This window comes from Electrophorus electricus, chromosome 5 (assembly GCF_041902795.1).
Source record: "Electrophorus electricus isolate QZ-2024a chromosome 5, ASM4190279v1, whole genome shotgun sequence".
Lineage (NCBI taxonomy): Eukaryota > Metazoa > Chordata > Actinopteri > Gymnotiformes > Gymnotidae > Electrophorus > Electrophorus electricus.
In genome coordinates, this window is record NC_137501.1 from 32197166 (window position 1) to 32224665 (window position 27500).

The following is a 27500-nucleotide window of genomic DNA, read 5'->3' on the forward strand; positions in this document are numbered from 1 at the left end:
TGTAGGAGGTTTGTGTGTAGTGATCACATATATGAGGTTTGTGTGTAGTGATCACATATGTGGGGTTTGTGTGTAGTAAGCACATCTGTGAGGTTTGTGTGTAGTGATCACATCTGTGAGGTTTGTGTGTAGTGATCACATATGTGAGGTTCGTGTGTAGTGATCGCATCTGTGAGGTTTGTGTGCGGTGATCACATCTGTGAGGTTTGTGTGTAGTGATCACTTCTGTAGGAGGTTTGTGTGTAGTGATCACATATATGAGGTTTGTGTGTAGTGATCACATATGTGGGGTTTGTGTGTAGTAAGCACATCTGTGAGGTTTGTGTGTAGTGATCACATCTGTGAGGTTTGTGTGTAGTGATCACATATGTGAGGTTTGTGTATAGTGATCACATCTGTGAGGTTTGTGTGTGGTGATCACATATGTGAGGTTTGTGTGTGGTGATCATATATGTGAGGTATGTGTGTGGTGATCACATCTGTGAGGTTTGTGTGTAGTGAGCACATCTGTGAGGTTTGTGTGTAGTGATCGCATCTGTGAGGTTCGTGTGTGGTGATCATATATGTGAGGTATGTGTGTGGTGATCACATCTGTGAGGTTTGTGTGTAGTGAGCACATCTGTGAGGTTTGTGTGTAGTGATCGCATCTGTGAGGTTCGTGTGTAGTGATCGCATCTGTGAGGTTTGTGCGTAGTGATCACTTCTGTGGAAGGTTTGTGTGTAGTGATCACATATATGAGGTTTGTGTGTAGTGATCACTTCTGTGGGAGGTTTGTGTGTAGTGATCACATATATGAGGTTTGTGTGTAGTGATCACTTCTGTGGGAGGTTTGTGTGTAGTGATCACATATATGAGGTTTGTGTGTAGTGATCACTTCTGTGGGAGGTTTGTGTGTAGTGATCACATATATGAGGTTTGTGTGTAGTGATCACATGTGGGGCTTGTGTGTAGTAAGCACATATGTGAGGTTTGTGTGTAGTGAGCACATCTGTGAGGTTTGTGTGTAGGGATCATATATGTGAGGTTCGTGTGTGGTGATCATATATGTGAGGTATGTGTGTGATGATCACATCTGTGAGGTTCGTGTTTAGTGATCACTTCTGTGGGAGGTTCATATATAGTGATCACTTCTGGGGGAGGTTTGTGTGTAGTGAGCACATCTGTGGGAGGTGATATTAGCGAGTTAGTTCTGCTGTAAATCCACTGCTATACACACTCAGCGTGATGATCTGATTAGTGTGTTGATTACTTCAACAGCCCAAACAGGGCATTAGCGAGTCACTCATTAATGAGGACTGATGTAAAAAGCTGCTGTGGCATGGGCTTGAGCAGGTGCTTATCTGGGAGTCGTAGCAAACAACTCTCTGACTCGTGGCCATGGGAGGGTTTACTGTACGTTTGCACTTATAACCCTGAAGTGGCCCATACTGGTGTCTCGCAGAAGTATTAATGCTGATGTTGAAAGCATGTTTGTCTGTCTTGTTTGTTTATATGAATTAGTGCCCCATCTCCTAGAGGGAGGGCGGCTCCCTGCCATCTGCCTGCCCAGGGTGAAGTGTTCGAATCCAGGCACATCTGTGCAGACAGATGTCTGTCCACAGCTGGAGGGTGTGAACTAGCAGCTCATAGTGGTGAGACAAAAGTGATGTTTCAAGACATGAATGCCGGGAAGAGTTAATCACGGAATTAGTTAATCACGGAATTAGTTAATCACGGAATTAGTTAATGCAGGGATAGATGTATAGGTGGCTTGTAGTAAAAGACAGATAGAGGGTTCTGTAGGTTACACACACACACACACACACACACACACACACACTTCTATAAGTCTCTTTTATATAGAGAGTTTACCTATAGAAGTCTATAAAGGTCCTCCTCTCTGGCCTGTTCTCAACCACCGCACATATATATAAGCCAGAACATAACATTAGGATTGAAGATGCTAGCAGGCACAGCGTACATGGAACACCATGAGCAAGTGGCTGGTGTAGTGTACAGAAACATCTGTGCTGAATAGGGGCTTCGAAGTTCACACACACACACACATCCTGATTAGCCACAACATTAAAAGCATTGGCAGGTGTATACCACTGAATATCCAGTTACAGCAGCAGCTGTCAAGGGGTGTGAGATATTAGTCAGAACAGTCTGTTCTTGATGTTGATGTGCTGGATGCAGGACAGATCTGACCAGGGTCAAACTGTGATGGATAGAGAACCAGGTCCAAGTGTCTCCATGTCCTCCAAAAGAGCTGCAGGCTGCAAAGAACAAAAATACTCTGAAAGCCCATATCAGAACCAACGGCAAAACACTCGCATGAGGTGACACAGAACCACAGGTAACCAGTCTTAACTCACAAGCCGAGTCACAAGTCAGATAAGCAAAGGACATGAGTCTTTAGGCCCCCAGGACAGCAGCACACGTTGCTTAACAAATAAGCGGTGGCCATGACAGGAAAACATCAGTTTACCGCATGTGTGACAGTAAACTGTTCAGAGGGCCCACGGTGACCCCTGTCCACCACAGATCGCACCAGGTGCGGGACCACAATGCAGTGGAGGGGGTGACCTGATGAGTCACGGTTGTGTTTAAATAACGTGGATGGCTGGGTGTGTGTGTCACTTATGTGGGGAAAAGATGACACCAGGATGCACTCTGGGAAGAATGCAAGCTTGTGAAGGCAGTGTGATGCTCTGGGCAGTGTTCTGCTGGGAGATCTCGCATTCATGGGGATGTTCCTTTGGCACGCACCACCTACCTACATGTCGTTACAGATCAAATACGCGTCTGTGGCAGCAGTATCCCTAATGGGCTCTTTCAGTGGGATAATGCACCGTGCCGTTCTGTGAACGCTGTTCGGGATGGTTTAAGGAACATGACAAAGAGTTCCAAATTATCCAGATCTCAAACCGATCAGTCATGTGTATGATGTGCTGGCAAAACAAGTGTGATTCAGAGAGAGAGAGCGAGTCCTCCCTTACAGAGGACTTGCCTCTCATATGAATTACAACATTTCCTAAAGGTTGAACATGATAATTAGTAAATGAGCAGGACAGTGTGTCTGCGCGCTTTACAGTATCTGAACTTCTGTTTCCGTCCCAGCTGTGTAGCACTAAACTTCTCTTCAATAAAGGGTTAATTTTGTTTGTTAAACTCACCACAGTTCCATATTCTTCTGGGGTCTTCTGCTTTGTCTGCTTTAGCTCTGTGTGTTCTTGCATAAGTTCTAGGTTTAAAATAGACTGAAGAATCATTCTTTATTTGGAAGACACTGCTGACTCATGTAGACCCCTGGCCTGAAAAAATACAACAGAAACACACACACACACACACACACACACACACACACACACACACACAGAGCAACCCCTAAGTTCCAGATTTGACCATGTTTTAGTTTCAGAACTTGTACTATAATTGCTCATTTCTAAATATATTGTAACTGGTCCTTAAAATGATGTGTTGTAATTCCCAGTTCATTTTGTCCTACATCATTAAAATGTTTGTTGCCGTTATTAAAAGCTGAATGAAGAGCACTGTAGTGTGTACAGTGGACACATAAAATGATGTATGTTTGGACATGTGACGTGTTTCTGATTAATAGATTAAAAGATTAATAAGCTATTTGGGTTTTTCTGCTTCTGGTGAACAAAGCTTTTTCATACTGAGGTATTGAGGTCTTCTCGAGGTCAATAGAATCTGAATAATTGATGCAAAATCCTATGTTTATGTAGTTTTTCATAAACACAAAACATGAATGTTAAAGAGAAGGATAAAAAAATTCTTAAATAGTGAGAGCTCATACTGTCTAATATCAAGTTGGGAAGTTAACTTAGGAAAGTTGTAACAACTTCTGAATTCCACTCTTCCATAGTTCTGTTTAAGGTTTTCTTCAGTGATGTGTAGTATTCCTTCAATAATACCTCATTACAGGACATCTGAATATTATCCCACGGCTACCAAGCTTAATAAGTAGAGTCCTGCAATGCAGAGTCTGTTCCAGTCTGAGATGATTCTGCTCTGGAATTTTTCCTTCTCCATTGCCATGGTGGTCCATGTGCAGGAGTCCCTGATGACTGCTGTCCTGCCACCTGCCAATCAACATCCGTCCTCTCCCCGCATGTAGACTGTCCTGTGTCTCTGGATCTATGGGTCTGGTGGTCAGGGATGCCCTCCGGGAACTGGAAAAGGCCTCTGAGTGAGCCTGTGTCTATTTGAACACCAAAACTCAGACATGTAACTGAACACAAATACTCAGACATGCCTCACTTCCTCTGTGCTGGGCCAATGAATTGTTGTCAATGGGAGATAATTCCATAAGTCCAGGACAGGTGTGTTTGTGTGTGTCTGGAGGGTTAGCCCTGGGGTGGTGTGTGTGTGTGTGTGTGTGTGTGTGTGTGTGTGTGTGTGAAGGGTTGGCCCAGGGGTGGTGTGTGGGTGTGTGTGGTATAGGCCTCTATTGTTTGCAAATTTTAAAATATTAAAAAAAAAACATGGGTATAAAGGGTAAATTCAACAGACAAGAGATGTGTGGAAACAGAGGAGGAAAGGAAAGAGGGAAGAGAGGATAGAGGATGAAAAGAAAGAGAGGGAGGGAGGATGGAAGGAGAGAGAGAGGGAGAGATAGTTGATAAATGGAGGAAGCCCAAATGTAGTCTAAGCACACGCACACAGTGATGAGGAGAAAGGTCAGTCATTAGTTTGAACTGAGACAACATTATTTATTTTTGTCGAGGGATCGTTCATGCGTAAATAAGTGTTTGTGTGAAAGAAAGAAAGATATGGAGTAAGAGTGAATAAAAGAGAGAGGGAGCGTGTGAGAGAGAGGGAGAGGGAATGAGAGAGAGTGAGTGTGAAAGGGAGTGAGAGGGAGCGCATGACAGAGAGAGGGAGAGGGAGTGAGAGAGTCAGTGTGAGGGAGTGAGAGAGGGAGAGAGAGAGGGAGAGGTAGGGAGAGGGAGTGAGGTTCTGTGTCTGCCTCCTCTTTATGAAGAGCATTGTTGGGTGGTTGTGTGGTAGACCGTTCTCTCGTTTAAGGGTTTGCTTTGTCTTCATCTGTGGCATTTGTGTGGTTTTATGATTATACACTGTGTACCAGAAGGAGTGTGTGTGTGTGTGTGTGTGTGTGTGTGTGTGTGTGTGTGTGTGTGAGTGTGTGTGTGTGTGTGAGTGTGTGTGTGTGTGTTAGAAAGCAGGGGTGTCTGAATCCCCCATCTCCCTGCCTCCCTCTCATTTTCTCTCCCTCCAGCCTTCTCTGTCTCTCTCTTTCTCTCTCTCTCCCTCCAGCCTTCTCTCTCTCTCTCTCTCTCTCTCTCTCTGTCTCCCTTTCTCTCTCTCTCTCTCTCTGCCTCTCTGCATCTATCACAGTCTGAGGTTGAGTGTTCTCAGGAGCAGCACACACACACCTGTCACAGCATTACCACTGCCACACTTCTCCAGCACTACCCCTCTCTCTCTCTCTCTCTCTCTCTCTCTCTCTCTCTCTCTCTCTCTCTCTCACTCACTCTTCCCATCCCTCTCTCTCTCTCTGCCGTTGCATCTCGCATCCGTGCCAGCATTCCAGGGAACGGATCCTCTCTCATCGTCTCATTAGCATGAATGTCCGAGCGCTTCTGCATTCGGAGCCAAACAGGCAGCAGCTCTAGCATCCTCGGCGACGCCGCGGCAGACTCCAGCTCTCGCGCGCTCGCTACAGCCTCTCAGCCGCTGCCCGGCAACCAGCAGGCACAGGAGCACCCGGACTGAGCGCACAGACGTCGGAGCGCGACACCAGCCTGCACACAGACGACGGGAGTGCAGCGGGACCAGAGGTGGCTTCCCCGCTTTGCTGTGATGTCAAGCAGCCAGAGAGGAAAGAGAGAAGTCCGGATGTCCTCGTCTTTACGGCTGTCCCGTCAGTGGTCCAGGAGCCTTTCTCCCTGAGAGAGAGAGCAGGGCAACTATCCGGTGCCTTTTAGTTATTTTTTTCCCCCCCCACTCTCTCTCTCTCCCTCCCTGCTCTTGACGTTCTCTCCCTGCTTGTATCTGCTGCAGACTTTGCTGCGCTCTGCGCTCCTCTGGGGATCTGAAACCCCACAAACTAGATTGAGATAATCTTGCATCGTCTCACACCCCATCTCTCTTTTTTCTTGTTTTCTCCCTTTGCTCTTTGGCTTCTCCGATGTTTACCCTCTCTGTGTGCTGCTGGGTGTAAGAGCATTAACCGAGAATGGAGGCTGGTCTTTGCTGAGTGATGATGGATCGGAATTTCGATGAGAATTCAGAGTAGCGTCATCTGAAGCCTGAAGATTGTTCACACGGAGCCACAGAGGTTTGGCCACACGCCACTCGTTACAAAACATCGTACTTCTCCGACTTTAACCGTGGACGGCTGAGGTTTGGAAGGTGTTTGATTGCATTGCTTTTCCTGTTGCTGTCAGTTTTGGTGACTGAAACTGCATCGTAGGTTCTGTTATCTAATTACTTTTTCTACCTCGTACACTTTCCTTACTGTCTTTATGAACATTTTACATTTTTTAGAGAGCGTTTTGCTTTTTGTGGAGTTACAGAACATTCCAGAGGAATAAGACATAGATTAGTTTCATTGCTGGATTGCCACCCTGGACCACGGAGTACTGGATTCTTTTTTCCTTTTTGGATGGATTTTTTTTTCTTCTTCTTTTAAACATGTATTTTTTGTCCTTTTGAGGAGTTTCTTGTTTCGTGCTGCTGATATCTAAAATATTTTCCCCTTAAAGGAAACCTGGGAATTATGGATCCTAGATTGGTCTGATTATGACTTCTTGTTTGTGTCGTGTGAGGAGACAAGGCATGGAAGTCCCAGCCTTTTCTCCATGCCAGCTAGGAACTGTTGTTCTGGCAAGTGGGTTGGTTGTGACCCCACAGGCCCCGCCCTCAGCCCCACCCCCAGCCCCGCCCCCAGCTCCACCTCATGCAATTTGGCCTAGTCTGTGGCGCCTGGTTCTGTTGTTGTCATTACTGGCCTTCCCTGGTCCCGCTGTTTCTGCTAGAGTCTCATCTAGTCTCAGCACAACTCACCATGTTCACCATTTCCATAATAAACATGGAACTGTGCCTATTGCCATCAACAGGATGCCCTTTCTTACCCGTGGGGGCCACGGTAGGTTGCACCTTTTTCTTTTAGCGCTGTTACACTGTGTTGTTGATTAGCTCTTTGATCCCATGCTTGTTTGCTGTGAAATTAGTCTTTGGAAGTTGCAGAAAGTTAATTGGCAATCTTGTTTTTGTTTGTCGTTCCATGGGGGTTGAAAAAGGAACTTTTTTGTGAACTCTTCTGATGACCTACACAGAACGAGGCTTGTCAGAGGTCATGACCTAAGGCTGGATTAATTTCCTTTTTTAGTCTGAGATGGACCCAATATTGATCCTTGAGGAACCCCACAGTTTGATCTTAAGGGCCACTGGTTTAGTGCTGACATTACTAGCCTTCCTCTTGACAGAGGAAGCAGGAACTTAAGCCTTCTGAGACTGTCAGCAGTAGGATCAGATGGAGTGCTGCAGATCAGTAAAGACATTTCCTAGCAAGTCACCTGTCACTTTTGGGTCCTTAGTGTAGCCTGAATGTTTTCAAGACATTACAGGATGTTACAGCATGCTAAGACCCAGTGGCGTCTTACATCCCAAGGATGATATAAGAAAGGCTTTTGGCGGAATGTTTTCTTTTAGTTAGGATGTCCTAGAATCGCTCAGCGCCGCTACAGACAGGGTAGACAGAGAAGTCCACTCAGCCAGATGTTTTTGGTTCTTTTGTTCTCTCTCTTTCTCTGTCCTTCCTCCTCATCCCATTCTTTTCTTCCTTTCTTCCACATTTTGTTACTTTCTTTCTTTCTCTTTCTTTCTCATCTTTCTCTTCCCCTCCTTTTCTTGCTGTCTCCTGTCCAGCTTCTGTCCACATTTCTTCGTCCCTTGTTTATCTTGTCCACTCTCCCTCCACTTCAGCTTTTAGCTATAATCCGAATTGATCGAGAATCTGTGCGCGCCAAACAGGCGCACACCCTGCAGTCAATGGCCTTTTTGCCCCATCTGTATTGACATGATTGGCTCTTGGCATCCTTTAGTGCTCAGCTCTGGGTTAGATTTATGATGTCTCCTATTCTTCCATGGACACTGAGTCCTTTAACGGTCTGACAGCAGTTTCTACCGCTTCACTCCTCTAAAGGGAAGAAAGAGTCCTGCACATAGGGACCTAAAATGGTTCAATTTAAACACCAACCTCCTATAGCATCCAATATAGATGCAGGACAGATGCTAATGTGTATACTGTGTATTGTGGTTGAATGAGGTGCACACACGCACAGTGGCCAGTCAGAGAAAAGAGAGTGAAGTATGATTATTCACGTAGTCATATTTTAAAATGGCATGCTTTTCTCTCTCTCTCTCTTTCCTCCTCCTCCTCCTCTCTCACTCTTTTTCTCCTCAACGTCCTGTTCCTCCAGTCTTTACTTTTACGCAGCTTGCTCATACAATTGGATTAGACTTCTCACGCATCTCCAGTTGTTGAGCAGTATAAATTTACATAATTAACACAGAAACACTCTTTGTCTCCGTCCACCAGCCCAAGTCTGTTTGGTGAATCAGGCCAATGGGGGGGGGGGGGGAACCTGGAGGGGAGTATCCAGGACACTGAGCACCTCATGGAAACCAAAGGGAATGGTCTCTAACGCGATGGTCCATAAGGGAGGGACTCCTAGGCAATGGTCACTAAGGGACTGGGCTCTGAGGGACTGGTCTCTAAGGGGCTGGGCTCTGAGGGACTGGTCTCTAAGGGGTTGGGCTCTGAGGGACTGGTCTCTAAGGGGCTGGGCTCTGAGGGACTGGTCACTAAGGGGCTGGACTCTGAGGGACTGGTCTCTAAGGGGCTGGGCTCTGAGGGACTGGTCTCTGAGGGGCTGGTCTCTAAGGGGCTGGGCTCTGAGGGACTGGTCACTAAGGGGCTGGGCTCTGAGGGACTGGTCACTAAGGGACTGGGCTCTGAGGGACTGGTCTCTAAGGGGCTGGTCTCTAAGGGGCTGGTCTCTGAGGGCCTGGTCTCTGAGGGGCTGGGCTCTGAGGGACTGGTCTATAAGGGGCTGGGCTCTGAGGGACTGGTCACAAAAGGGCTGGGCTCTGAGGGACTGGTCTCTAAGGGACTGGTCTCTGAGGGCCTGGTCTCTGAGGGGCTGGTCTCTAAGGGACTGGTCTCTACTTTCTGCTCTGTGTATGCCAGGCCCTTGCCCTTCCATAACCTTGTGGCTTTGTTTTGTTTTTTGTTTGTTTGTTTTCTCCCTCATCTCTTTCCCACTGCGCAGGCTGTTTGCGCTCCTTGGATTGTATTTGTCTGTTTGCTTTCTTTGTCTTTCCCAGCAGCCCGGATACCTGGGCTGTGGTCACACAGCATGGCCCAAAATCAGATTTTTTTTATTTTATTTTTTTTAGACTGTTCAAAATAGTGTTTTAATGTGATTTCTAGCTGACATTAGTGTGGACGGATCACCCTCCTCAACTGACCCACACAGACTCAGTGCTGAATGTCCTCCAGAGGTGAGCCGTGGAGACCGCAGTGGAGACCGGCCGCAAAACTGGAAAAACATATCCTGCAGACACTGAAGGACAAGAAATTAATTAATTTATCTGAACAACAAAATATTCGTTAATTTACCTGAACAACAAATGATTCATTAATTTACCTGTAATTTTATTGTGCACCCTAATTACATCACTAGAAACATGCAATGCTACAAGCTTGTAGTTCCTTAAATATGATTAGACAACTGCTGCTACAGACAAAAGTGATAAAATGAAGCAACCAGTAAAATGCTCTCTGACTGTCCCACCACTGAAATCCAGCCTCACTGATATCGTTGGCCTTCAGTACTACATATGAAAGAGGCCCAAATCAGAACTGAAAATGACAGATTCAGTGTGGCTTCTGCTGTTCACACCGCCATCCAAATGACAAATCAGTGTGTGGTGTAGAGGAAAAGAAAGGATTGAGTGTGTAAACAGACCCTCACACTCCTGCTGTGTGAACGCACCCTCACACTCCCGCTTGTGTGAACGCATCCTCACACTCCCGCTTGGGTGAACGCACCCTCACACTCATGCTGTGTGAACACACCCTCACACTCCTGCACTGCTTGCTGACGCAAGTGCACATGGACACTTCTTTTCTGTGTCTGAGTGGGGAGATCATCAAGGGCAATATTTCATCCTCCTCTACCTCGTCTTCCTCCTCCTGGGGCTGGGCGGCTGCAGATTTTGCAGTGCTTTACTATGAAACCTTATGTTGCACATTTTTATATAAGTGAACTTCTGGACTACAAGATCTAAACAGGATCACTGCAGTTAGTATTAACATGACAGAAGGTGGAGGCAGATATGGGGGTAGATCAGTGTTGTGTGTCTGTAAGGGGGGGCAGATATGGGTGTAGATCAGTGTTTTGTGTCTGTAAGGAGGGGCAGATATGGGGGTAGATCAGTGTTGTGTGTCTGTAAGGGGGGGCAGATATGGGGGTAGATCAGTGTTGTGTGTCTGTAAGGGGGGGGCAGATATAGGTGTAGATCAGTGTTGTGTGTCTGTAAGGGGGGCAGATATGGGGTAGATCAGTGTTGTGTGTCTGTAAGGGGGGGCAGATATGGGGGTAGATCAATGTTGTGTGTCTGTAAGGGGGGGCAGATATGGGGGTAGATCAGTGTTGTGTGTCTGTGTGTGTGTGTGTGAGTGATATATATTCAGAAGAACCTGAGTGTGTGTGTGTGTGTATGTGTGTGTGTGTGTGTGTGTGATATATTCAGAAGAACCTTCTTGAAGGAGCTGTAGGCTAAGTTTCCTCAGCTGTAATGTTTTCTTTCTTGAGCAGAAGTGCTGAAAGTGGAATATTCACTGACCAATCAGCTTGTACCAGGAGAGCTGTTTCTGCTTCCTCCTCAGAAGGAGATGAATCTGTGTATCTGAGCATGAGATGGAGAGGCTGTACGAACACGGTCAGCCTTTATTTCAGATGAGAGTGTAGCAAACAGCAAGCATTAACCTGCTGGGCTTGTCCTGCTGTCCCACTGTCATGCTGTCCTGCTGTGGTTTGGAGTAATTGCAGTTTGATTGTCCATTACATTGCAGGAGCTCACTGTCTCTTTTCTTCTCAACCTGTGGACATGAAGCCACGTCCCTCAGTGGAGTCCCAAGGTTCAGCTTTCCTTTCAAAACAGCCAGTAGAACAGCCAGAGTGTAGAAGCCCTCCAGCCCAAAGTCTGATATGAGGGCTAAAGGAAACTGCTTGTGGAGCCATGTGCTCACATGGGCATGGGCTCACCTGGATCGTCTGATTACCTGTACCGTCTGATCACTGTCTGATGTCACACATCAGCATAATATGGCACCACTTGGCTAAAGATGCCATCAGTTGGCTGCTAAACAAATCTGGTGGGTTGCTGATTCAGTGCAGCTTGTTGCTATGGTGACGGGCGAGGGACGTTCCCCCTTCCGTGGGATGTAGTGGAATCCTGTTTCCCTGATTAGGGGTCGGAGATATAAACTAGAATTCATATCAGAGAATTTCCCACTGCAGAGATGATATATATTCATTGTGAAAATATGTTTTTTAGGCTTGAAGTAGCATGAAACACGAATGATTGTGACTGCTGTATTTTAACGTTTTAATTGCTGTGATGAAACGTTTCCACTGAATACCAAAAGTATGTTTTTTCCCCTCAGAATAAAGGGATGAAATACTGAGTTTAGGGTGGAGGTCTGAGTTTACATTTCCACTCACAGTGCAGTAACGTAACGTAAACAGTACAGTTTGCTGGCTGTGGCAGGAAACATTTAATCTAGTCCCATGCACATATCCGAGGACATTCTCTTCCTGAAACTGTTCTCCTTCACCCTCAGTTTCTGTCGCGCATACGTTCCCTCCTTCCTGATCTATTACTCATTTCTTTGGCATGGCTCTGAAATAATGTTTGGCAATTGACAAAGGTAGCAAAGTTCCAAGTGTGCTCACGTGGTTTTGTCCAGCAAAGGGGTTAAATGGAAGCAAATTATAATATGCCTGCGACTTCATGGCAGATAGTTTAATTACTAAAGACAGTGAGGTGTGTGGTCCTATTAACTGATGACAGTGAGGTGTGTGGTCCTATTAACTGATGACAGTGAGGTGTGTGGTCCTATTAACTGATGACAGTGAGGTGTGTGGTCCTATTAACTGATGACAGTGAGGTGTGTGGTCCTATTAACTGATGACAGTGAGGTGTGTGGTCCTATTAACTGATGACAGTGAGGTGTGTGGTCCTATTAACTAATGACAGTGTGGTGTGTGGTCCTATTAACTGATGACAGTGAGGTGTGTGGTCCTATTAACTGATGACAGTGAGGTGTGTGGTCCTATTAACTGATGACAGTGAGGTGTGTGGTCCTATTAACTGATGACAGTGAGGTGTGTGGTCCTATTAACTAATGACAGTGTGGTGTGTGGTCCTATTAACTGATGACAGTGAGGTGTGTGGTCCTATTAACTAATGACAGTGTGGTGTGTGGTCCTATTAACTGATGACAGTGAGGTGTGTGGTCCTATTAACTGATGACAGTGAGGTGTGTGGTCCTATTAACTGATGGCAGTGAGGTGTGTGGTCCTATTAACTAATGACAGTGAGGTGTGTGGTCCTATTAACTAATGACAGTGAGGTATTTGTTCCTATTAACTAATGACGGTGAGGTGTTTTGTTTTTAATTACTAAAGACAGTGGGGTGTTTGTTCCTATTAACTAATGACAGTGAGGTGTTTTGTTTTTAATTACTAAAGACATTGAGGTGTTTGTTCCTATTAACTAAAGACTGAGGCGCTTTTAATAACTAATGACGGTGAGGTGTTTTGTTTTTAATTACTAAAGACAGTGGGGTGTTTGTTCCTATTAACTAATGACGGTGAGGTGTTTTGTTTTTAATTACTAAAGACAGTGGGGTGTTTGTTCCTATTAACTAATGACGGTGAGGTGTTTTGTTTTTAATAACTAATGACAGTGGGGTGTTTGTTCCTATTAACTAATGACGGTGAGGTGTTTTGTTTTTAATAACTAATGACAGTGGGGTGTTTGTTCCTATTAACTAATGACAGTGAGGTGTTTTGTTTTTATTAACTAATGACAGTGAGGTGTTTTGTTTTTAATAACTAATGACAGTGAGGTGTTTTGTTTTTAATAACTAATGACGGTGAGGTGTTTTGTTTTTAATAACTAATGACAGTGGGGTGTTTGTTCCTATTAACTAATGACAGTGAGGTGTTTTGTTTTTATTAACTAATGACAGTGATGTGGTTTATGTGCCTTTAGTACCACTGGTGTGTCCTTAATACCTCCGCTGTGCCCTTAATTGCCTGCTGGCCGGCTGGATCTCTGATGGCTTCACTCTCCTATATTAGCTGTTTAATTCAGGTTTTTCTTTTCCCATCTTTTGGTTTCTCTTCACTTGCATGATGGGAGGCCAACAGTTTCAGAAGTGGCCATTTTGATTTCTTGACAGGAAGAGAGACAGAGTGAGTATTGATGCTGAAGGCTGTACATACAGCATTGTTTGGCATTGGTGTGTGTGTGAAGTTGCGTGGGTATATGTAACCTTGTGCGTGTGTGAACATGTGTGGGTGTATGTAACCTTTGTGTGTGTGTACATGCGCGTGTGAGTCTGTGCATATACCTCTGCTGTACCGGAAATATGGCATGTTGTGTGTAGTGTGTCTTGCGCTGTGTTGTTGTGTGAAATGTGTTCTCTTCAGGAGCTGTCTGTTGTGTGTTTGTGTGTGTGTGTGTGTGTGTGTGTGTGTGTGTGTGTGTGCTGTGTGTAGTATGTTGTCTTCGGGGGCTGTGTGGTGTGTGGTGTGTGTGTGTGTGTGTGTGTGTGTGTGTGTGTGTGTGTGTGTGTATGTGTTTGTTCTCCTCAGGGGCTGTGTGTTGTGTGTCCTGACATCTGGATGTAAACAGGAGATGGTGTGTGTCATTTCACACACTAGCCTGCCTTCATTACCTGCACAGCTTCAGTAATTACACATTCAAGATGTGTCACATCCATGAATAGATGACAGACCTGTGTGTTAGTGACGCAGGGGTGTGTGTGTGTGTGTGTGTGTGTGTGTGTGTGTGTGTCTGTACAGGCCAAATAACCCCATGACATGACAAAGTTTCCTTTTTAGCTTTTTAAATTTGATTAGGGTTTATCAGCCTTCCTTTGGATCAGCCAACCTTTTAGACCAAAAGGTTGTCGTGATTAAGGTTGAGTTTAGGCTTAGATGTAGACATAGCAATACAATAATATATTATAAGCAGCTACAATAATATATTATAATGCTCCACAAATATAGGTGTGTGTTTGTGTGTGACAAGGATTATTCATTATAGCAGACTCTTATTTCTATGCAGTGTCAGAGTCTCACATTTTTACTGCTGTCACTGACTGTGGCCTACACACACACACACACACACACACACACACACACACACACACACACACACAACTTTACTTTTTGTTGTCAGTGATCACTTTTTAAACCTACTCCCTCAGCTTCTATAACCTCTTAGGCTATTCAATGCTAGCTATACACACACACACACACACACACACACACACACACACACACACACACACACACACACATCTCTGCCCTCGTTACCCATGGCAACCATCCCTCAGGTGTCTTCATGGAATGCGCTGCGTCCGGTGGTCCGAGGGTCTGTCCCCGTGTACTCTCGGGACCCCGCCAGCGTGGTGTTGAGGTCTCCGCACACGCCTGCCGTCCTCCACCTGCCCTGGCTTTTCTCTCTCTCCTCCTCATGTGCTCTTGGTAAACTTTGGTAAACATGTAGTGAACATTTGTGTTTCTCATACTAAGCTCATTTACATAAACTTTACATAATAATCTCATTGACATACTAAACTCATTTACATAGTAAACTCGGGTTTTCAGACATTTTTGAGACTGTTTTAATTTTTTTAATAAAAAAGAGTGAGATGAGAGGTGAAAGGGTGAGGACCCACATGGCTACGTGTCAGATGTGTCTCAGATGTGTCTCAGATGTGTCTCAGCTGAGGAAGATTTCCATCATGCTCCTTTGATTACTGGCCTTGTTTACAGGGTACATGCAGAGATCTGGAGAATAGTAATGAGCCTCTAAAAATAACCACATTAATCGCTTAAACACACACAGTACCCAGAACACATGTCCAAGCCTCGAGGATAATAACTACCTGACATGTTTATGCCTTTGTGATTCTCATAATGGGGATGTGTAGCCTTAACTTAGGAGTGGTGGACTGAGATCCACATCAGTCACTGATAGAATTAGTTAGGGTTAGTTAGTTAGCATTAGTTAGGGTAGGGTTAGTTAGGGTTAGTTAGGGTAGGGTTAAAGTTAGGGTTAGGGTACGGTTAGTTATGGATAAAGTTAGGGTAGAGTTAGTTAGGGTAGGGTTAGTTAGGGATAGGGTTAGTTAGGGTTAGTTATGGTACGGTTAGTTAGGGATAGGGTTAGGGTAGGGTTAGTTAGGGATAGGGTTAGGGATAGGGTTAGGGATAGGGTTAGTTACGGTAGGGTTAGTTAGGGATAGGGTTAGGGTAGGGTTAGTTAGGGATAGGGTTAGGGTAGGGTTAGTTAGGGATAGGGTTAGGGTAGGGTTAGTTAGGGTAGGGTTAGTAGGGTTAGGGTTAGTTAAGGATAGGGTTAGTTAGGGATAGGGTTAGGGTAGGGTTAGTTAGGGTAGGGTTAGTAGGGTTAGGGTTAGTTAAGGATAGGGTTAGTTAGGGATAGGGTTAGAGTTAGGGTTAGTAGGGTTAGGGTTAGTTAGGGATAGGGTTAGGGTAGGGTTAGTAGGGTTAGGGTTAGTTAGGGATAGGGTTAGTTAGGGTAGGGTTAGTTAGGGATAGGGTTAGGGATAAGGTTAGAGTTAGGGTTAGTAGGGTTAGGGTTAGTTAGGGATAGGGTTAGGGTAGGGTTAGTAGGGTTAGGGTTAGTTAGGGATAGGGTTAGGGTAGGGTTAGTAGGGTTAGGGTTAGTTAGGGGTAGGGTTAGTAGGGTTAGGGTTAGGGTTAGGGTTAGGGTTACTGCAGTGCTGATGAAACTAACCTGACTGAGGAGAGTCCCTAAAGAGAACTACAGGGATTAGAGGAATATAGATTATGCATCCTCTCGTAGTCTGTCTTCCTGTCTGTCTGTCCTAGTGACTTTTGTTGACATTTGCATTTATAATGAGCACATGTGATGGTGGAGTCTGTGATAGTCATAACCCAGAAAGTGTCACCTCCCTTCTGCCATACCCAGTGCTTCAGTAGAGTTCAGAGAACAGATTAAAACCAGTTAATTGTTTTCAGTGTTCTAGTGTACTGTGTCACCTGTGTGATTCTGTCAAACCCCTCTAACAACTTATTGGATCATTTCTGTTGCTGCTGACTTATATGGAGGAATAGCATGTCTGACTGCTACAGAGCCTTCCACAGGAACCCTGATCACACACACACACACACACACACAGAGGTATAAAAACCTGTAAAAGTTGACAGTGAGATGTGTAAGATGTGTGTAAGATGTAAAGTTGTGCTGAAACGGTGAGCGATAACTCACTGTGTTTGCTCACGTGCACTTCATCTCACGTGTCCTTCATCTCACACATCTTTCAGCTCACATGCCCATTGGCTCATGCGTCCTTCAGCTCACAGTGACTTTATCAAATTGGCAAAGGCAGGACTTCCTTCAACGCTGCCCTCTCTGTGGGTCTGCAGAACGGATGCAACATTGGCACCTGCTGCCTCTTGCAGTATCTGAAGCAGACGCCCAGATCACTGGCTTATCACTGGTTTCCTTCAGGTAGTGTGCAGGTTGTTGCCTTTGATAACCAAGAGGGTTCGATTTCTGAAAGCAACGGGAGTTTCAGCGTGTGTGTGGCTTCAGGAGTCTTTATTCTAAACACACGCTGAACATTTGCATTAAAATGACAACAAACGTGTTCAGTTAAGATAAATTCTGGATGGGGACCAGAGAAGCCTGTTCCAGACAGCATTACTGATAAACCAGTCGGAATAAAGCACCTGCCAGTAAACCCGTTTCTAATACTGTGAACAACAGGAAGTTTGGAGCAGTAACGGCGCTCCTACTGAGAGCTGTGATAGGCTTGTTTTCCCCATGTCACTGGCCACCAACGCTTAAAGGAAATCTGGGCCTTTAATGTCAGCAGTATTCTCTGGAATCTTTTTTATTTGTAATATTCCAGATGCAGCTTGATGTCAGTGTGTGTGTGTTCACGCCTCTGCACTCAGTCTCTGAACACCTTCACATTAGACTGGAGTTTAACAGATTCACTACATTAGTTCAAGTTCAAGTTCAAGTTTGGTTTATTCGTCACATACATAGTCATACACAGTATAACTCGCAGTGAAATTACCATTAAAGTCACTCAGTGGTAATTGTGTTTTATGTTTCAAACTGACAGTAACTGTGGGCTTTGGACTCCAGTGTCTTGTGCTGCAGTGTTTGACGGTTGGATACTTGTTCAGTATTAGTTGTCTCCTATCTTCCACGTCTGCAGCACTGAGTGAGTTTGTGTGGTAAAGCAGGTTAGGGCTTCGGCTGTTTCAGTGGCGGGATACAGAGAAGATGAATGGAGACTGACCTCAGGAGTCAGGAAAGAGGCTGAAGAGAGAATTAGATCAGCATGGTTGAGTCAGATTCAGATTCAGAATGCAAATCAGATTCAGAATCAGAATCAGGCTTTGGTGGCCAAATATGTTCACACACAAAGTTCAAACAGCAGCTCACAGTAAACACCAAGATCTACACTCATTAACGTCTTCAATCTGCCATGCAAACACACACACACACACACACACATACACACACACACACACACACACACACACACACAAAAACACACACACAATTAAGCCCTATTCGGACGGGGTTAGTTTTACATGGGGAGGTGGAGTAATGTAATTTTACTACGCCATACTAAACCTACACCATATAGTAAACCTACGTCATACTAAACCTACACCATATAGTAAACCTACTTCATACTAAACCTACACCATATAGTAAACCTACGTCATACTAAACCTACACCATATAGTAAACCTATGTCATACTAAACCTACACCATATAGTAAACCTACGTCATAATCCCACACTATATAGTAAACCTGTCATACTAAACCTACACCATATAGTAAACCTACATCATAATCCCACACTATATAGTAAACCTATGTCATACTAAACCTACACCATATAGTAAACCTACGTCATAATCCCACACCATATAGTAAACCTACGTCATACTAAACCTACACCATATAGTAAACCTACTTCATACTAAACCTACACCATATAGTAAACCTACGTCATACTAAACCTACACCATATAGTAAACCTACGTCATACTAAACCTACACCATATAATAAACCTATGTCATACTAAACCTACACCATATAGTAAACCTACGTCATAATCCCACACTATATAGTAAACCTGTCATACTAAACCTACACCATATAGTAAACCTACATCATAATCCCACACTATATAGTAAACCTATGTCATACTAAACCTACACCATATAGTAAACCTACATCATAATCCCACACTATATAGTAAACCTATGTCATACTAAACCTACACAAAATAGTAAACCTACGTCATAATCCCACACTATATAGTAAACCTATGTCATACTAAACCTACACAATATAGTAAACCTACGTCATAATCCGACACTATATAGTAAACCTATGTCATACTAAACCTACACCATATAGTAAACCTACGTCATATGTGGTTTACACTGTTCATAACTGGACTGTTCGGGGCGTCCAGTCCAGTCCAGGTACTGCTGACGTGACCATCTTGCACATCTGTCTCCCAGAAGAGGTTTGTTCTCTCTGGTGATGAAGGGTACACAGCATCAACTGCAGGGTCAAATAACAATATAAATAATTAAAATATGAAATATTACCCACCAACATTATTATTAACTATGCTGAATAAATTATTAAATAACGTATCCATGTAAGACTATACCCAAGGTATTTGTGCCATCCAAACTAAACGCCTCCTCTAAACGTCTCCTTTTCCACCGGATATGATGGAATATTTACACATGTCAATTTGCACAGGATTAATATAACCTGCGATTAGTATTATGGCTTGTTTTACAGAAGATAAAAGGAACTGAAATCATTACTTATGAGGGAGCACACAGTCGGTAAAATGACTGACACACCACATTTAGACATACACTGGTAATAATTACACTACCCCTCCACCCTACACACACACACACACACACACACACACACACACACAAACAAACAAACATACATGTCTCATGCAGGGCCAAATTCATAAAACGTATCACCAGATTTAACATAACATTAGCTGAAATAGCACCATTCATAAATGTATTTTACTGTCTGCGTGACATATGGAGTTAACATATTTTGTATATTTGCATATGATGTTGGCAAGTCAGTTTTTGGCGTAGTACTGGTCTCAGGACCGGGGTTAGTCAGTCATCTGTCACTTCGCCTGGCTCTTTAATATGTATGGCCTCATGTCAGTTTTGATTTAGGCGCTGGTGAATATACCAAATAATTAGCACAGTGATTTTATAAATAGGAATTAAATAACATGTCACATATTTTGTATGGTGCAACACAGTAACCATCAACAGGCAGGTGCCGTGGGGGGGGGGTGAGACCCGGACTGAAGAGAAACACAACAGGCTTCCCACTGCAAGGACGTACAGAACCTGGTCACATATCGGGCTGTTAGACAGGACTTCTGAGGGGCAGAGCTAAGCAGGACAACAGCAGGACGGTGGAGGACAGCCTTTCTCAGAAATTTGACGTGTGACGTGTGTCTCTCTGGTCGGTACAGTGACGTGTGTCTCTCTGGTAGGTTCAGTGACGTGTGTCTCTCTGGTTGGTTCAGTGATGTGTGTCTCTCTGGTCGGTACAGTGATGTGTGTCTCTCTGGTAGGTTCAGTGACGTGTGTCTTTCTGGTCGGTACAGTGACGTGTGTCTCTCTGGTCGGTACAGTGATGTGTGTCTCTCTGGTAGGTTCAGTGACGTGTGTCTTTCTGGTCGGTACAGTGACGTGTGTCTCTCTGGTCGGTACAGTGACGTGTGTCTCTCTGGTCGGTTCAGTGACGTGTGTCTCTCTGGTCGGTACAGTGACGTGTGTCTCTCTGGTAGGTTCAGTGACGTGTGTCTGTCTGGTCGGTACAGTGACGTGTGTCTCTCTGGTAGGTACAGTGACGTGTGTCTCTCTGGTAGGTACAGTGACGTGTGTCACTCTCTGGTCGGCACCTGGTAAAGCTGATCTAAACCCAAATACATTTGTAGAGATAAAAGTGCGTGTGCGCTGTGAGCAGGGTGCGGTACACTTCACACTCTCTCTCTTCAAAACACACACACATCAGTCCACCAGATGAAGAATCTAAAAAACCTATTAAACCCAGACTGACAGGATTATGCATCTTTATCAACCCTGCCATTGACGCGTAAAGCACTCATGTTTTGAAGAATCTCCGTGTGTGAGATCTCATCTAGAACCTTAAACAGTCTCCGAAGAAACGGCACGAAATCATCCAACAGCCTTTTAATACTAACCCCCCCCCACTCACACACACACACACACACACACACACACACATACACACACACACACACACACACACACACACACACACTCGTCTCTCTCTCCCATCTCTGCTGTCATTAATAACTGAATTATTATGCTCCAGAGATTTTCTGGGTAGCTAGGGCACAAGGGTGATCATTTCTACGGTAAAAATAAACAGGCTCTTGTTAAAATGGCTTTGACCTGGACAAGCGGAGGAGAAACAGGATGGCTTCGTCCCCACGTCCTCACACAGCCTCCTGACCTGTACTTGAGGACAGTGGGAACCGCATGCAGCATTAGTTAGCTGTGTGAGACGTGTGTGTGTGTGTGCAGATAGCACAGCTGGGCCTTAACTTAGTCTGGACCCTGGGAGTGCAGGTGGGGCAGGTCTGTGTACCTGTGGTAGGTGGTCTACAGGTCTGCGTACCTGTGGTCTACAGGTCTGTGTACCTGTGGTAGGTGGTCTACAGGTCTGTGTCACTGTGGTCTACAGGTCTGTGTCACTGTGGTCTACAGGTCTGTGTACCTGTGGTAGGTGGTCTACAGGTATGTGTCACTGCGGTAGGCGGTGTACAGGTCTGTGTCACTGTGGTCTATAGGTCTGTATCACTGTGCTAGTTGGTCTACCGGTCTGTGTAGCTGTGGTCTACTGGTCTGTAGAAGCAGGCATACCCAACACTACCGCGTTAAAATAGCTTTTCTTTGCAAAATGATCCAGGACAGCAAGTCTGCAGATCTCTCCATACATGAGCGGCCAGGGTGCAAAGTGTGTCTGACAATCTAGGAGGATTGTTGTCTGATGTCATGATCAGTCCCTCCCAGCGTCTATGCTCCGTGTTTTTCCCTGCCTTGTGTACTTTAGTTCCATTCCGTAGTTTTGTCTTGAGCCCTCTGTGGTTGCTGGTCATAGTGCATGTTTCTTGACTCCGTGCATACATATCGTTTTGAATCATTGTTTGTTAAGTTTGTACTCCGTGCCTTCGTGTTTCTTAGCCCAAAGTTTCTCTAGCATCTTGTTATAGCCTGATACTCTTGTTTGCCTTCGTTTATCCTAACCCTTGTTTTGTATTTTGGATTTGCCCATAATAAATCTCGCTCTTTTCCACACATGCGTCCACGCTCACCGTTTTGTCTGAAGCACGTTGAATTCTGTGCATTTGCAAAATAACAATTCTCTTGGACCCTTAAATGAACATACCATTAAGAACAAAACATATTCAAGATTTGGAGTCTTGACATGGAAGCTATTTCACGTACCTTCATTCCCATATTCAGAGTTTGTGATATGACGGTCTCGTGTGCTCCATGGTACATTAGTGGTAGTGGTACATTCTATATTTCTGTACATATGTAGTGGGTGCTCGAATGTTGTGGGAAGTCGATACCATAGTGTGATCTGTACGGGAGTTCTCCACTGCTATATTTAGCACACATCTAATGAATGCTTTCCAAAGGTAATTACACTTCACTGCTTCCCTCCAAATTACAAGCCGCCCCCTCTGAGACTGCTGTCTCCAATACCAGCCACCACACACACACTCACAGAGCACAAATACATCACAAATACATCAGCCACACACTCACAGAGCACACACACACCTGCCACACACTCACATATCATAAATACTTCACAAATACATCAGCCACATGCTCATATCACAAATACATCACAAATACATCAGCCACACACTCACAGAGCACACACACACCTGCCACACACTCACATATCATAAATACTTCACAAATACATCAGCCACATGCTCATATCACAAATACATTACAAATACATCAGCCACACACTCACAGAGCACACACACACCTGCCACACACTCACATATCATAAATACTTCACAAATACATCAGCCACACGCTCACACAGCACAAATACTTCACAAATACATCAGCCACATGCTCATATCACAAATACATCACAAATACATCAGCCACACATTCACAGAGCACAAATACATCAGGCAAACACTCAGAGAGCACAAATACATCACAAATACATCAGCCACACACTCACAGAGCACAAATACATCACAAATACATCACTGTACCTCTTGCTTGTGTTCAGCCACTCGCTCTCTCCATCTCTCTTTCTCTATCTCGCTCTCTCCATCTCTCTTTCTCTATCTCGCTCTCTCCATCTCTCTCCCTCTGTCTCTTCTGCATCAGTGTCTCAGGCCCTCAGGAGACAGACCGTTGGGTTCTTTTTCTCTTCTTGCCAGCCCCCAGAGCTGAAGTATTGGTCAGCTCTGAGATTTGTGTTCTGTCCTTCCAACCTGTGGGACAGAGGGCTGGATGGAGCTCTTCCTGTCCTACCGGATGAGTCCACCTGGACGGCTGCTGTGCAGGAGCCGTGAGGACACGTTAGCCTGACCTGTGTCTCAACCAGCCCAGCGCTCAGGAGCCCATACGGATAATGCTGTCATTCTCCCCCAGCTCCCAGAAACACACGCACACACAATGCACTGTTGCATTTTAGCCCTGTAATCATATTCAATATTCTTTGATATTTTATATATATATATATTATCCCAGTGGAATTTTCCCAGTCTAAAGGTTCCAAGATGCATCTGTAAAGCAATTTCTACCTTTTTTGCAGAGATGGTGACCATTTATTACCATAATAATGCTGTGTGATTGGGCCATCAGAGTCTTTCAGCAAAAATCCTCAAAATTTGCACACCAGCCTCTGAAATGCCTCCCTGGTGTCAGGAGCCTGATTACTGCCTCCGCAAACAACAGAGCTGGAGGAAGCCAGCTACTCTGCCATCGTCTACTTTGGCTTGGTCTGCTGTGACTTAATTCATGACAGTCTACCGTGACACTGTCCTCAGGACTCCGTCCATTGTGACTCTGTCGTCCATGACTGTTGGGACTCGGTCCTTTGTGATGGTCCACCATAACTCAATCCTCCGTCACTTAATCCACTGTGACTCAGTCTGCCTTAACTTGGTCCACCATGACTCGGTTTGCTATGACTTATTCTGTGGTGACTTCCCTTTGACCCACACCACCATAACACCTCTGTGTTGTTAGAGCAGTATCCGTTCCCACTGCGTGGCTAGATGTCTGTGTACCTGGCACATATAAGGTTGGATGGTCATTGAAACCAGTGAGGTACGTTTGTCTCAGTGATGCTACATTGGCCCATTACATCACTAAATGTCAAATCTAAAAATGATCATTTCTTCTGCTTTTTCATTTTTAGAGAGGGGACACTGTACTGGTCTTTAATCACCACAACGGGCCACGTTAACCTTGACTATGAGATTTAAGTGTGAACTGCCCATCACCTCCGCAGTAGAGCACAGCGTGCACAGCCCATGTGGGTCATGGGACGAAGGAGAGCAAGAAAGAGTGATGAGTGAGGAAAACGATGACGATGATGCTCTCTTCCTCTCTACTTCTCTACTCTTCCACTTTATCCCCCCCCCCGTCTCCATGGAGACGGTCGTGGGGTGACCTCTAGCTTGGTGCTATGAAGTGAATGTCACGCTACGTTACCCTTTCTGCTTTTATTTCCCACAGCGCTGCACGCCGTGCAGAGAAAACACTGCTTTACTCCTGCGATTAACGCCTGTACGGGGGGGGGGGGGGATAATCTGTTCCTCCCTGATGTTTTTACTCGTCTCCTGTTCCCTCCATCACTAGCTGAGTCTGCGCTGTGTCTGGACTGTGTCTGCGCTGTCTGTGCTGTATCTGGACTGTGTCTGCGCTGTCTGTGCTGTATCTGGACTGTGTCTATGCTCTATCTGGACTGTGTCTACGGTGTATCTCGACCGTGTCTGTGCATTATCTGGACTGTGTCTGCGCTGTCTGTGCTGTATCTGGACTGTGTCTATGCTCTATCTGGACTGTGTCTACGCTGTATCTCGACCGTGTCTGTGCATTTTCTGGACTGTGTCTGTGCTGTATCTGGACTGTGTCTGTGCAGTGTCCGCACTGTATCTGGACTGTGTCTGTGCTGTGTCTGCGCTGTGTCTGGACTGTGTCTGTGCTGTGTCTGTGCTGTATCTGGACTGTGTCTGTGCAGTGTCCGCACTGTATCTGGACTGTGTCTGTGCAGTGTCCGCACTGTATCTGGACTGTGTCTGTGCTGTGTCTGCGCTGTGTCTGGACTGTGTCTGTGCTGTGTCTGTGCTGTGTCTGTGCTGTACCTGGACTGTGTCTGCGCTGTATCTGGACTGTGTCTGCGCTGTATCTGGACCATGTCTGTGCAGTGTCCACGCTGTATCTCGACCGTGTCTGTGCAAGATCTAGACTGTGTCTGTGCTGTATCTGGACTGTGTCTGTGCAGTGTCCGCACTGTATCTGGACTGTGTCTGCGCTGTGTAGGTGAGTAGGTGCTGTGTCTGGACTGTGTCTGTGCTGTATCTGGACTGTGTCTGTGCTGTATCTGGACTGTGTCTGCGCTGTATCTGGACTGTGTCTAGACTGTGTCTGCGCTGTATCTGGACTGTGTTTGTGCTGTATCTGGACCGTGTCTGTGCATTATCTGGACTGTGTCTGCGCTGTCTGTGCTGTATCTGGACTGTGTCTATGCTCTATCTGGACTGTGTCTACGGTGTATCTCGACCGTGTCTGTGCATTATCTGGACTGTGTCTGCGCTGTCTGTGCTGTATCTGGACTGTGTCTATGCTCTATCTGGACTGTGTCTACGCTGTATCTCGACCGTGTCTGTGCATTTTCTGGACTGTGTCTGTGCTGTATCTGGACTGTGTCTGTGCAGTGTCCGCACTGTATCTGGACTGTGTCTGTGCTGTGTCTGCGCTGTGTCTGGACTGTGTCTGTGCTGTGTCTGTGCTGTATCTGGACTGTGTCTGTGCAGTGTCCGCGCTGTATCTGGACTGTGTCTGTGCAGTGTCCGCACTGTATCTGGACTGTGTCTGTGCTGTGTCTGCGCTGTGTCTGGACTGTGTCTGTGCTGTGTCTGTGCTGTGTCTGTGCTGTACCTGGACTGTGTCTGCGCTGTATCTGGACTGTGTCTGCGCTGTATCTGGACCATGTCTGTGCAGTGTCCACGCTGTATCTCGACCGTGTCTGTGCAAGATCTAGACTGTGTCTGTGCTGTATCTGGACTGTGTCTGTGCAGTGTCCGCACTGTATCTGGACTGTGTCTGCGCTGTGTAGGTGAGTAGGTGCTGTGTCTGGACTGTGTCTGTGCTGTATCTGGACTGTGTCTGTGCTGTATCTGGACTGTGTCTGCGCTGTATCTGGACTGTGTCTAGACTGTGTCTGCGCTGTATCTGGACTGTGTTTGTGCTGTATCTGGACTGTGTCTGTGCTGTATCTGGACTGTGTCTGTGCAGTGTCCGCGCTGTATCTGGATTGTGTCTGTGCTGTGTAGGTGCTGTATCTGGACTGTGGCTGTGCTGTGTCTGTGCTGTATCTGGACTGTGTCTAGACTGTGTCTGTGCTGTATCTGGTCTGTGTCTGCGCTGTATCTGGACTGTGTCTGTGCTGTATCTGGACTGTGTTTGCGCTGTATCTGGACTGTGTCCACGCTGTATCTGGATTGTGTCTGTGCAGTGTCCGCACTGTATCTTGACTGTGTCTGTGCTATATCTTGACTGTGTCTGTGCTGTATCTGGACTGTGTCTGTGCTGTATCTGGACTGTGTCTGTGCTGTGTAGGTGAGTTCTTATGGAGCAACTAAGAGACTAATGGAGGCTTGAATGATGTGAGGTGTGTACTGGGATGTGCACTGGGGCCTGTACTGGGATGTGTACTAAGACATGTACAGGGCTGATGTTATGTAGATATTATATTAGTTATATATTATATTAGTCTGTTTCTGACCTGCACAGTTCATCTTAAACTGACTTATTCAGACTGCTCAGATATCAGCAGTTTGAAGATTACAAACAGAGGGTTGGTGGGGGATGGGGGCATCTATTCATTACTGTAGCAACTGGAGATGTTGAGTTACTGCAGAGGGTTGAATGCCTGGTGCCCCCTGCAGCATGACCCTGGTACTGCATAACTGTGATGAGTCCCAACTTGTGACTTTCTGGCTCCTTGTGTTAGATTTGACTTACAGTCTGATTCACTGGTTCATTCATCCAGGGGAGCATCTGTGCGGGAATGATGTCCTCTGCTTGATCAGACATTAATCATACATTCAGCCTGACTCATCACTGGATCTGCTGTCCCTTCCCTGGAAAGGGAGGAGCAGAACACACTGGAAGATTTTTCACTGTTGATGTCCTTGTTTGTTTGTTTGTGGTGGAAAGGCGGAGTGTGCAGAGTGGTAGTGTGCAGCTCACATTCCCAGCATGCCTGTCTCCAAACTTGTCAGGGCGTCAGTACTGATGTGAGTTGGTGATGAGGCCCTGTCTGATGAGCTGAGCCAGTCCTGAACAAACAGGAAAAGATTTTTCCCCCAGTTGGATCGGGAGCTACAGAGCAGTCCGAGGTGCTAATTAGTGCTAGCTAACCAAGCACAGCACTGAGCAATTATACCAGCCTGTGTGCTGCTGGATCGAAGAAGTCATTTAAGAGTGATTAACCACCCCACACTAGTGGGAAATCTCTCTCTCTCTCTCTCCACCTCAACCCCCTGGCATTGTCTTTCTGTGGCAATCCTTTTAGAATCAATGGAGATGTAGACGAGGGGTTTTGGGATACAGTGTTATGCACTCACAGTGTTGTGAGGAGGAGGAAGAGAGGAGGAGGAGGAAGAAGAGAGGGAAGGAGGAGGAAGAGAGGGGAGGAGGAGGAGGAAGAGAGAAGGAGGAGGAAGAGAGGGGAGGAGGAGGAGGAAGAGAGAAGGAGGAGGAAGAGAGGGGAGGAGGAGGAGGAGGAAGAGAGGATAAGAGGAGGAGGAAGAGAGGGG

At 45.6% G+C, this 27500-nt stretch overlaps 1 protein-coding gene across 14 annotated transcripts in view; it reads left to right on the forward strand.

Moving 5' to 3' along the window:
* nrxn2b (neurexin 2b) overlaps positions 1-27500 on the forward strand; it is a 582744-nt gene that overhangs the window by 434836 nt on the left and 120408 nt on the right. Inside the window, exon 1 of one of the 14 annotated variants that reach the window (XM_081714817.1) lies at positions 5438-7121. The exons of 12 other annotated variants lie outside the window; for them this stretch is intronic. In XM_081714817.1, coding sequence (XP_081570943.1) covers positions 6776-7121 — 346 coding nt within the window. In that variant the 5' untranslated portion in view covers positions 5438-6775. Of the gene's footprint in view, positions 1-5437; positions 7122-27500 lie in introns of those variants that run through there. One more of the 14 variants, XM_081714815.1, reaches the window with a different exon arrangement.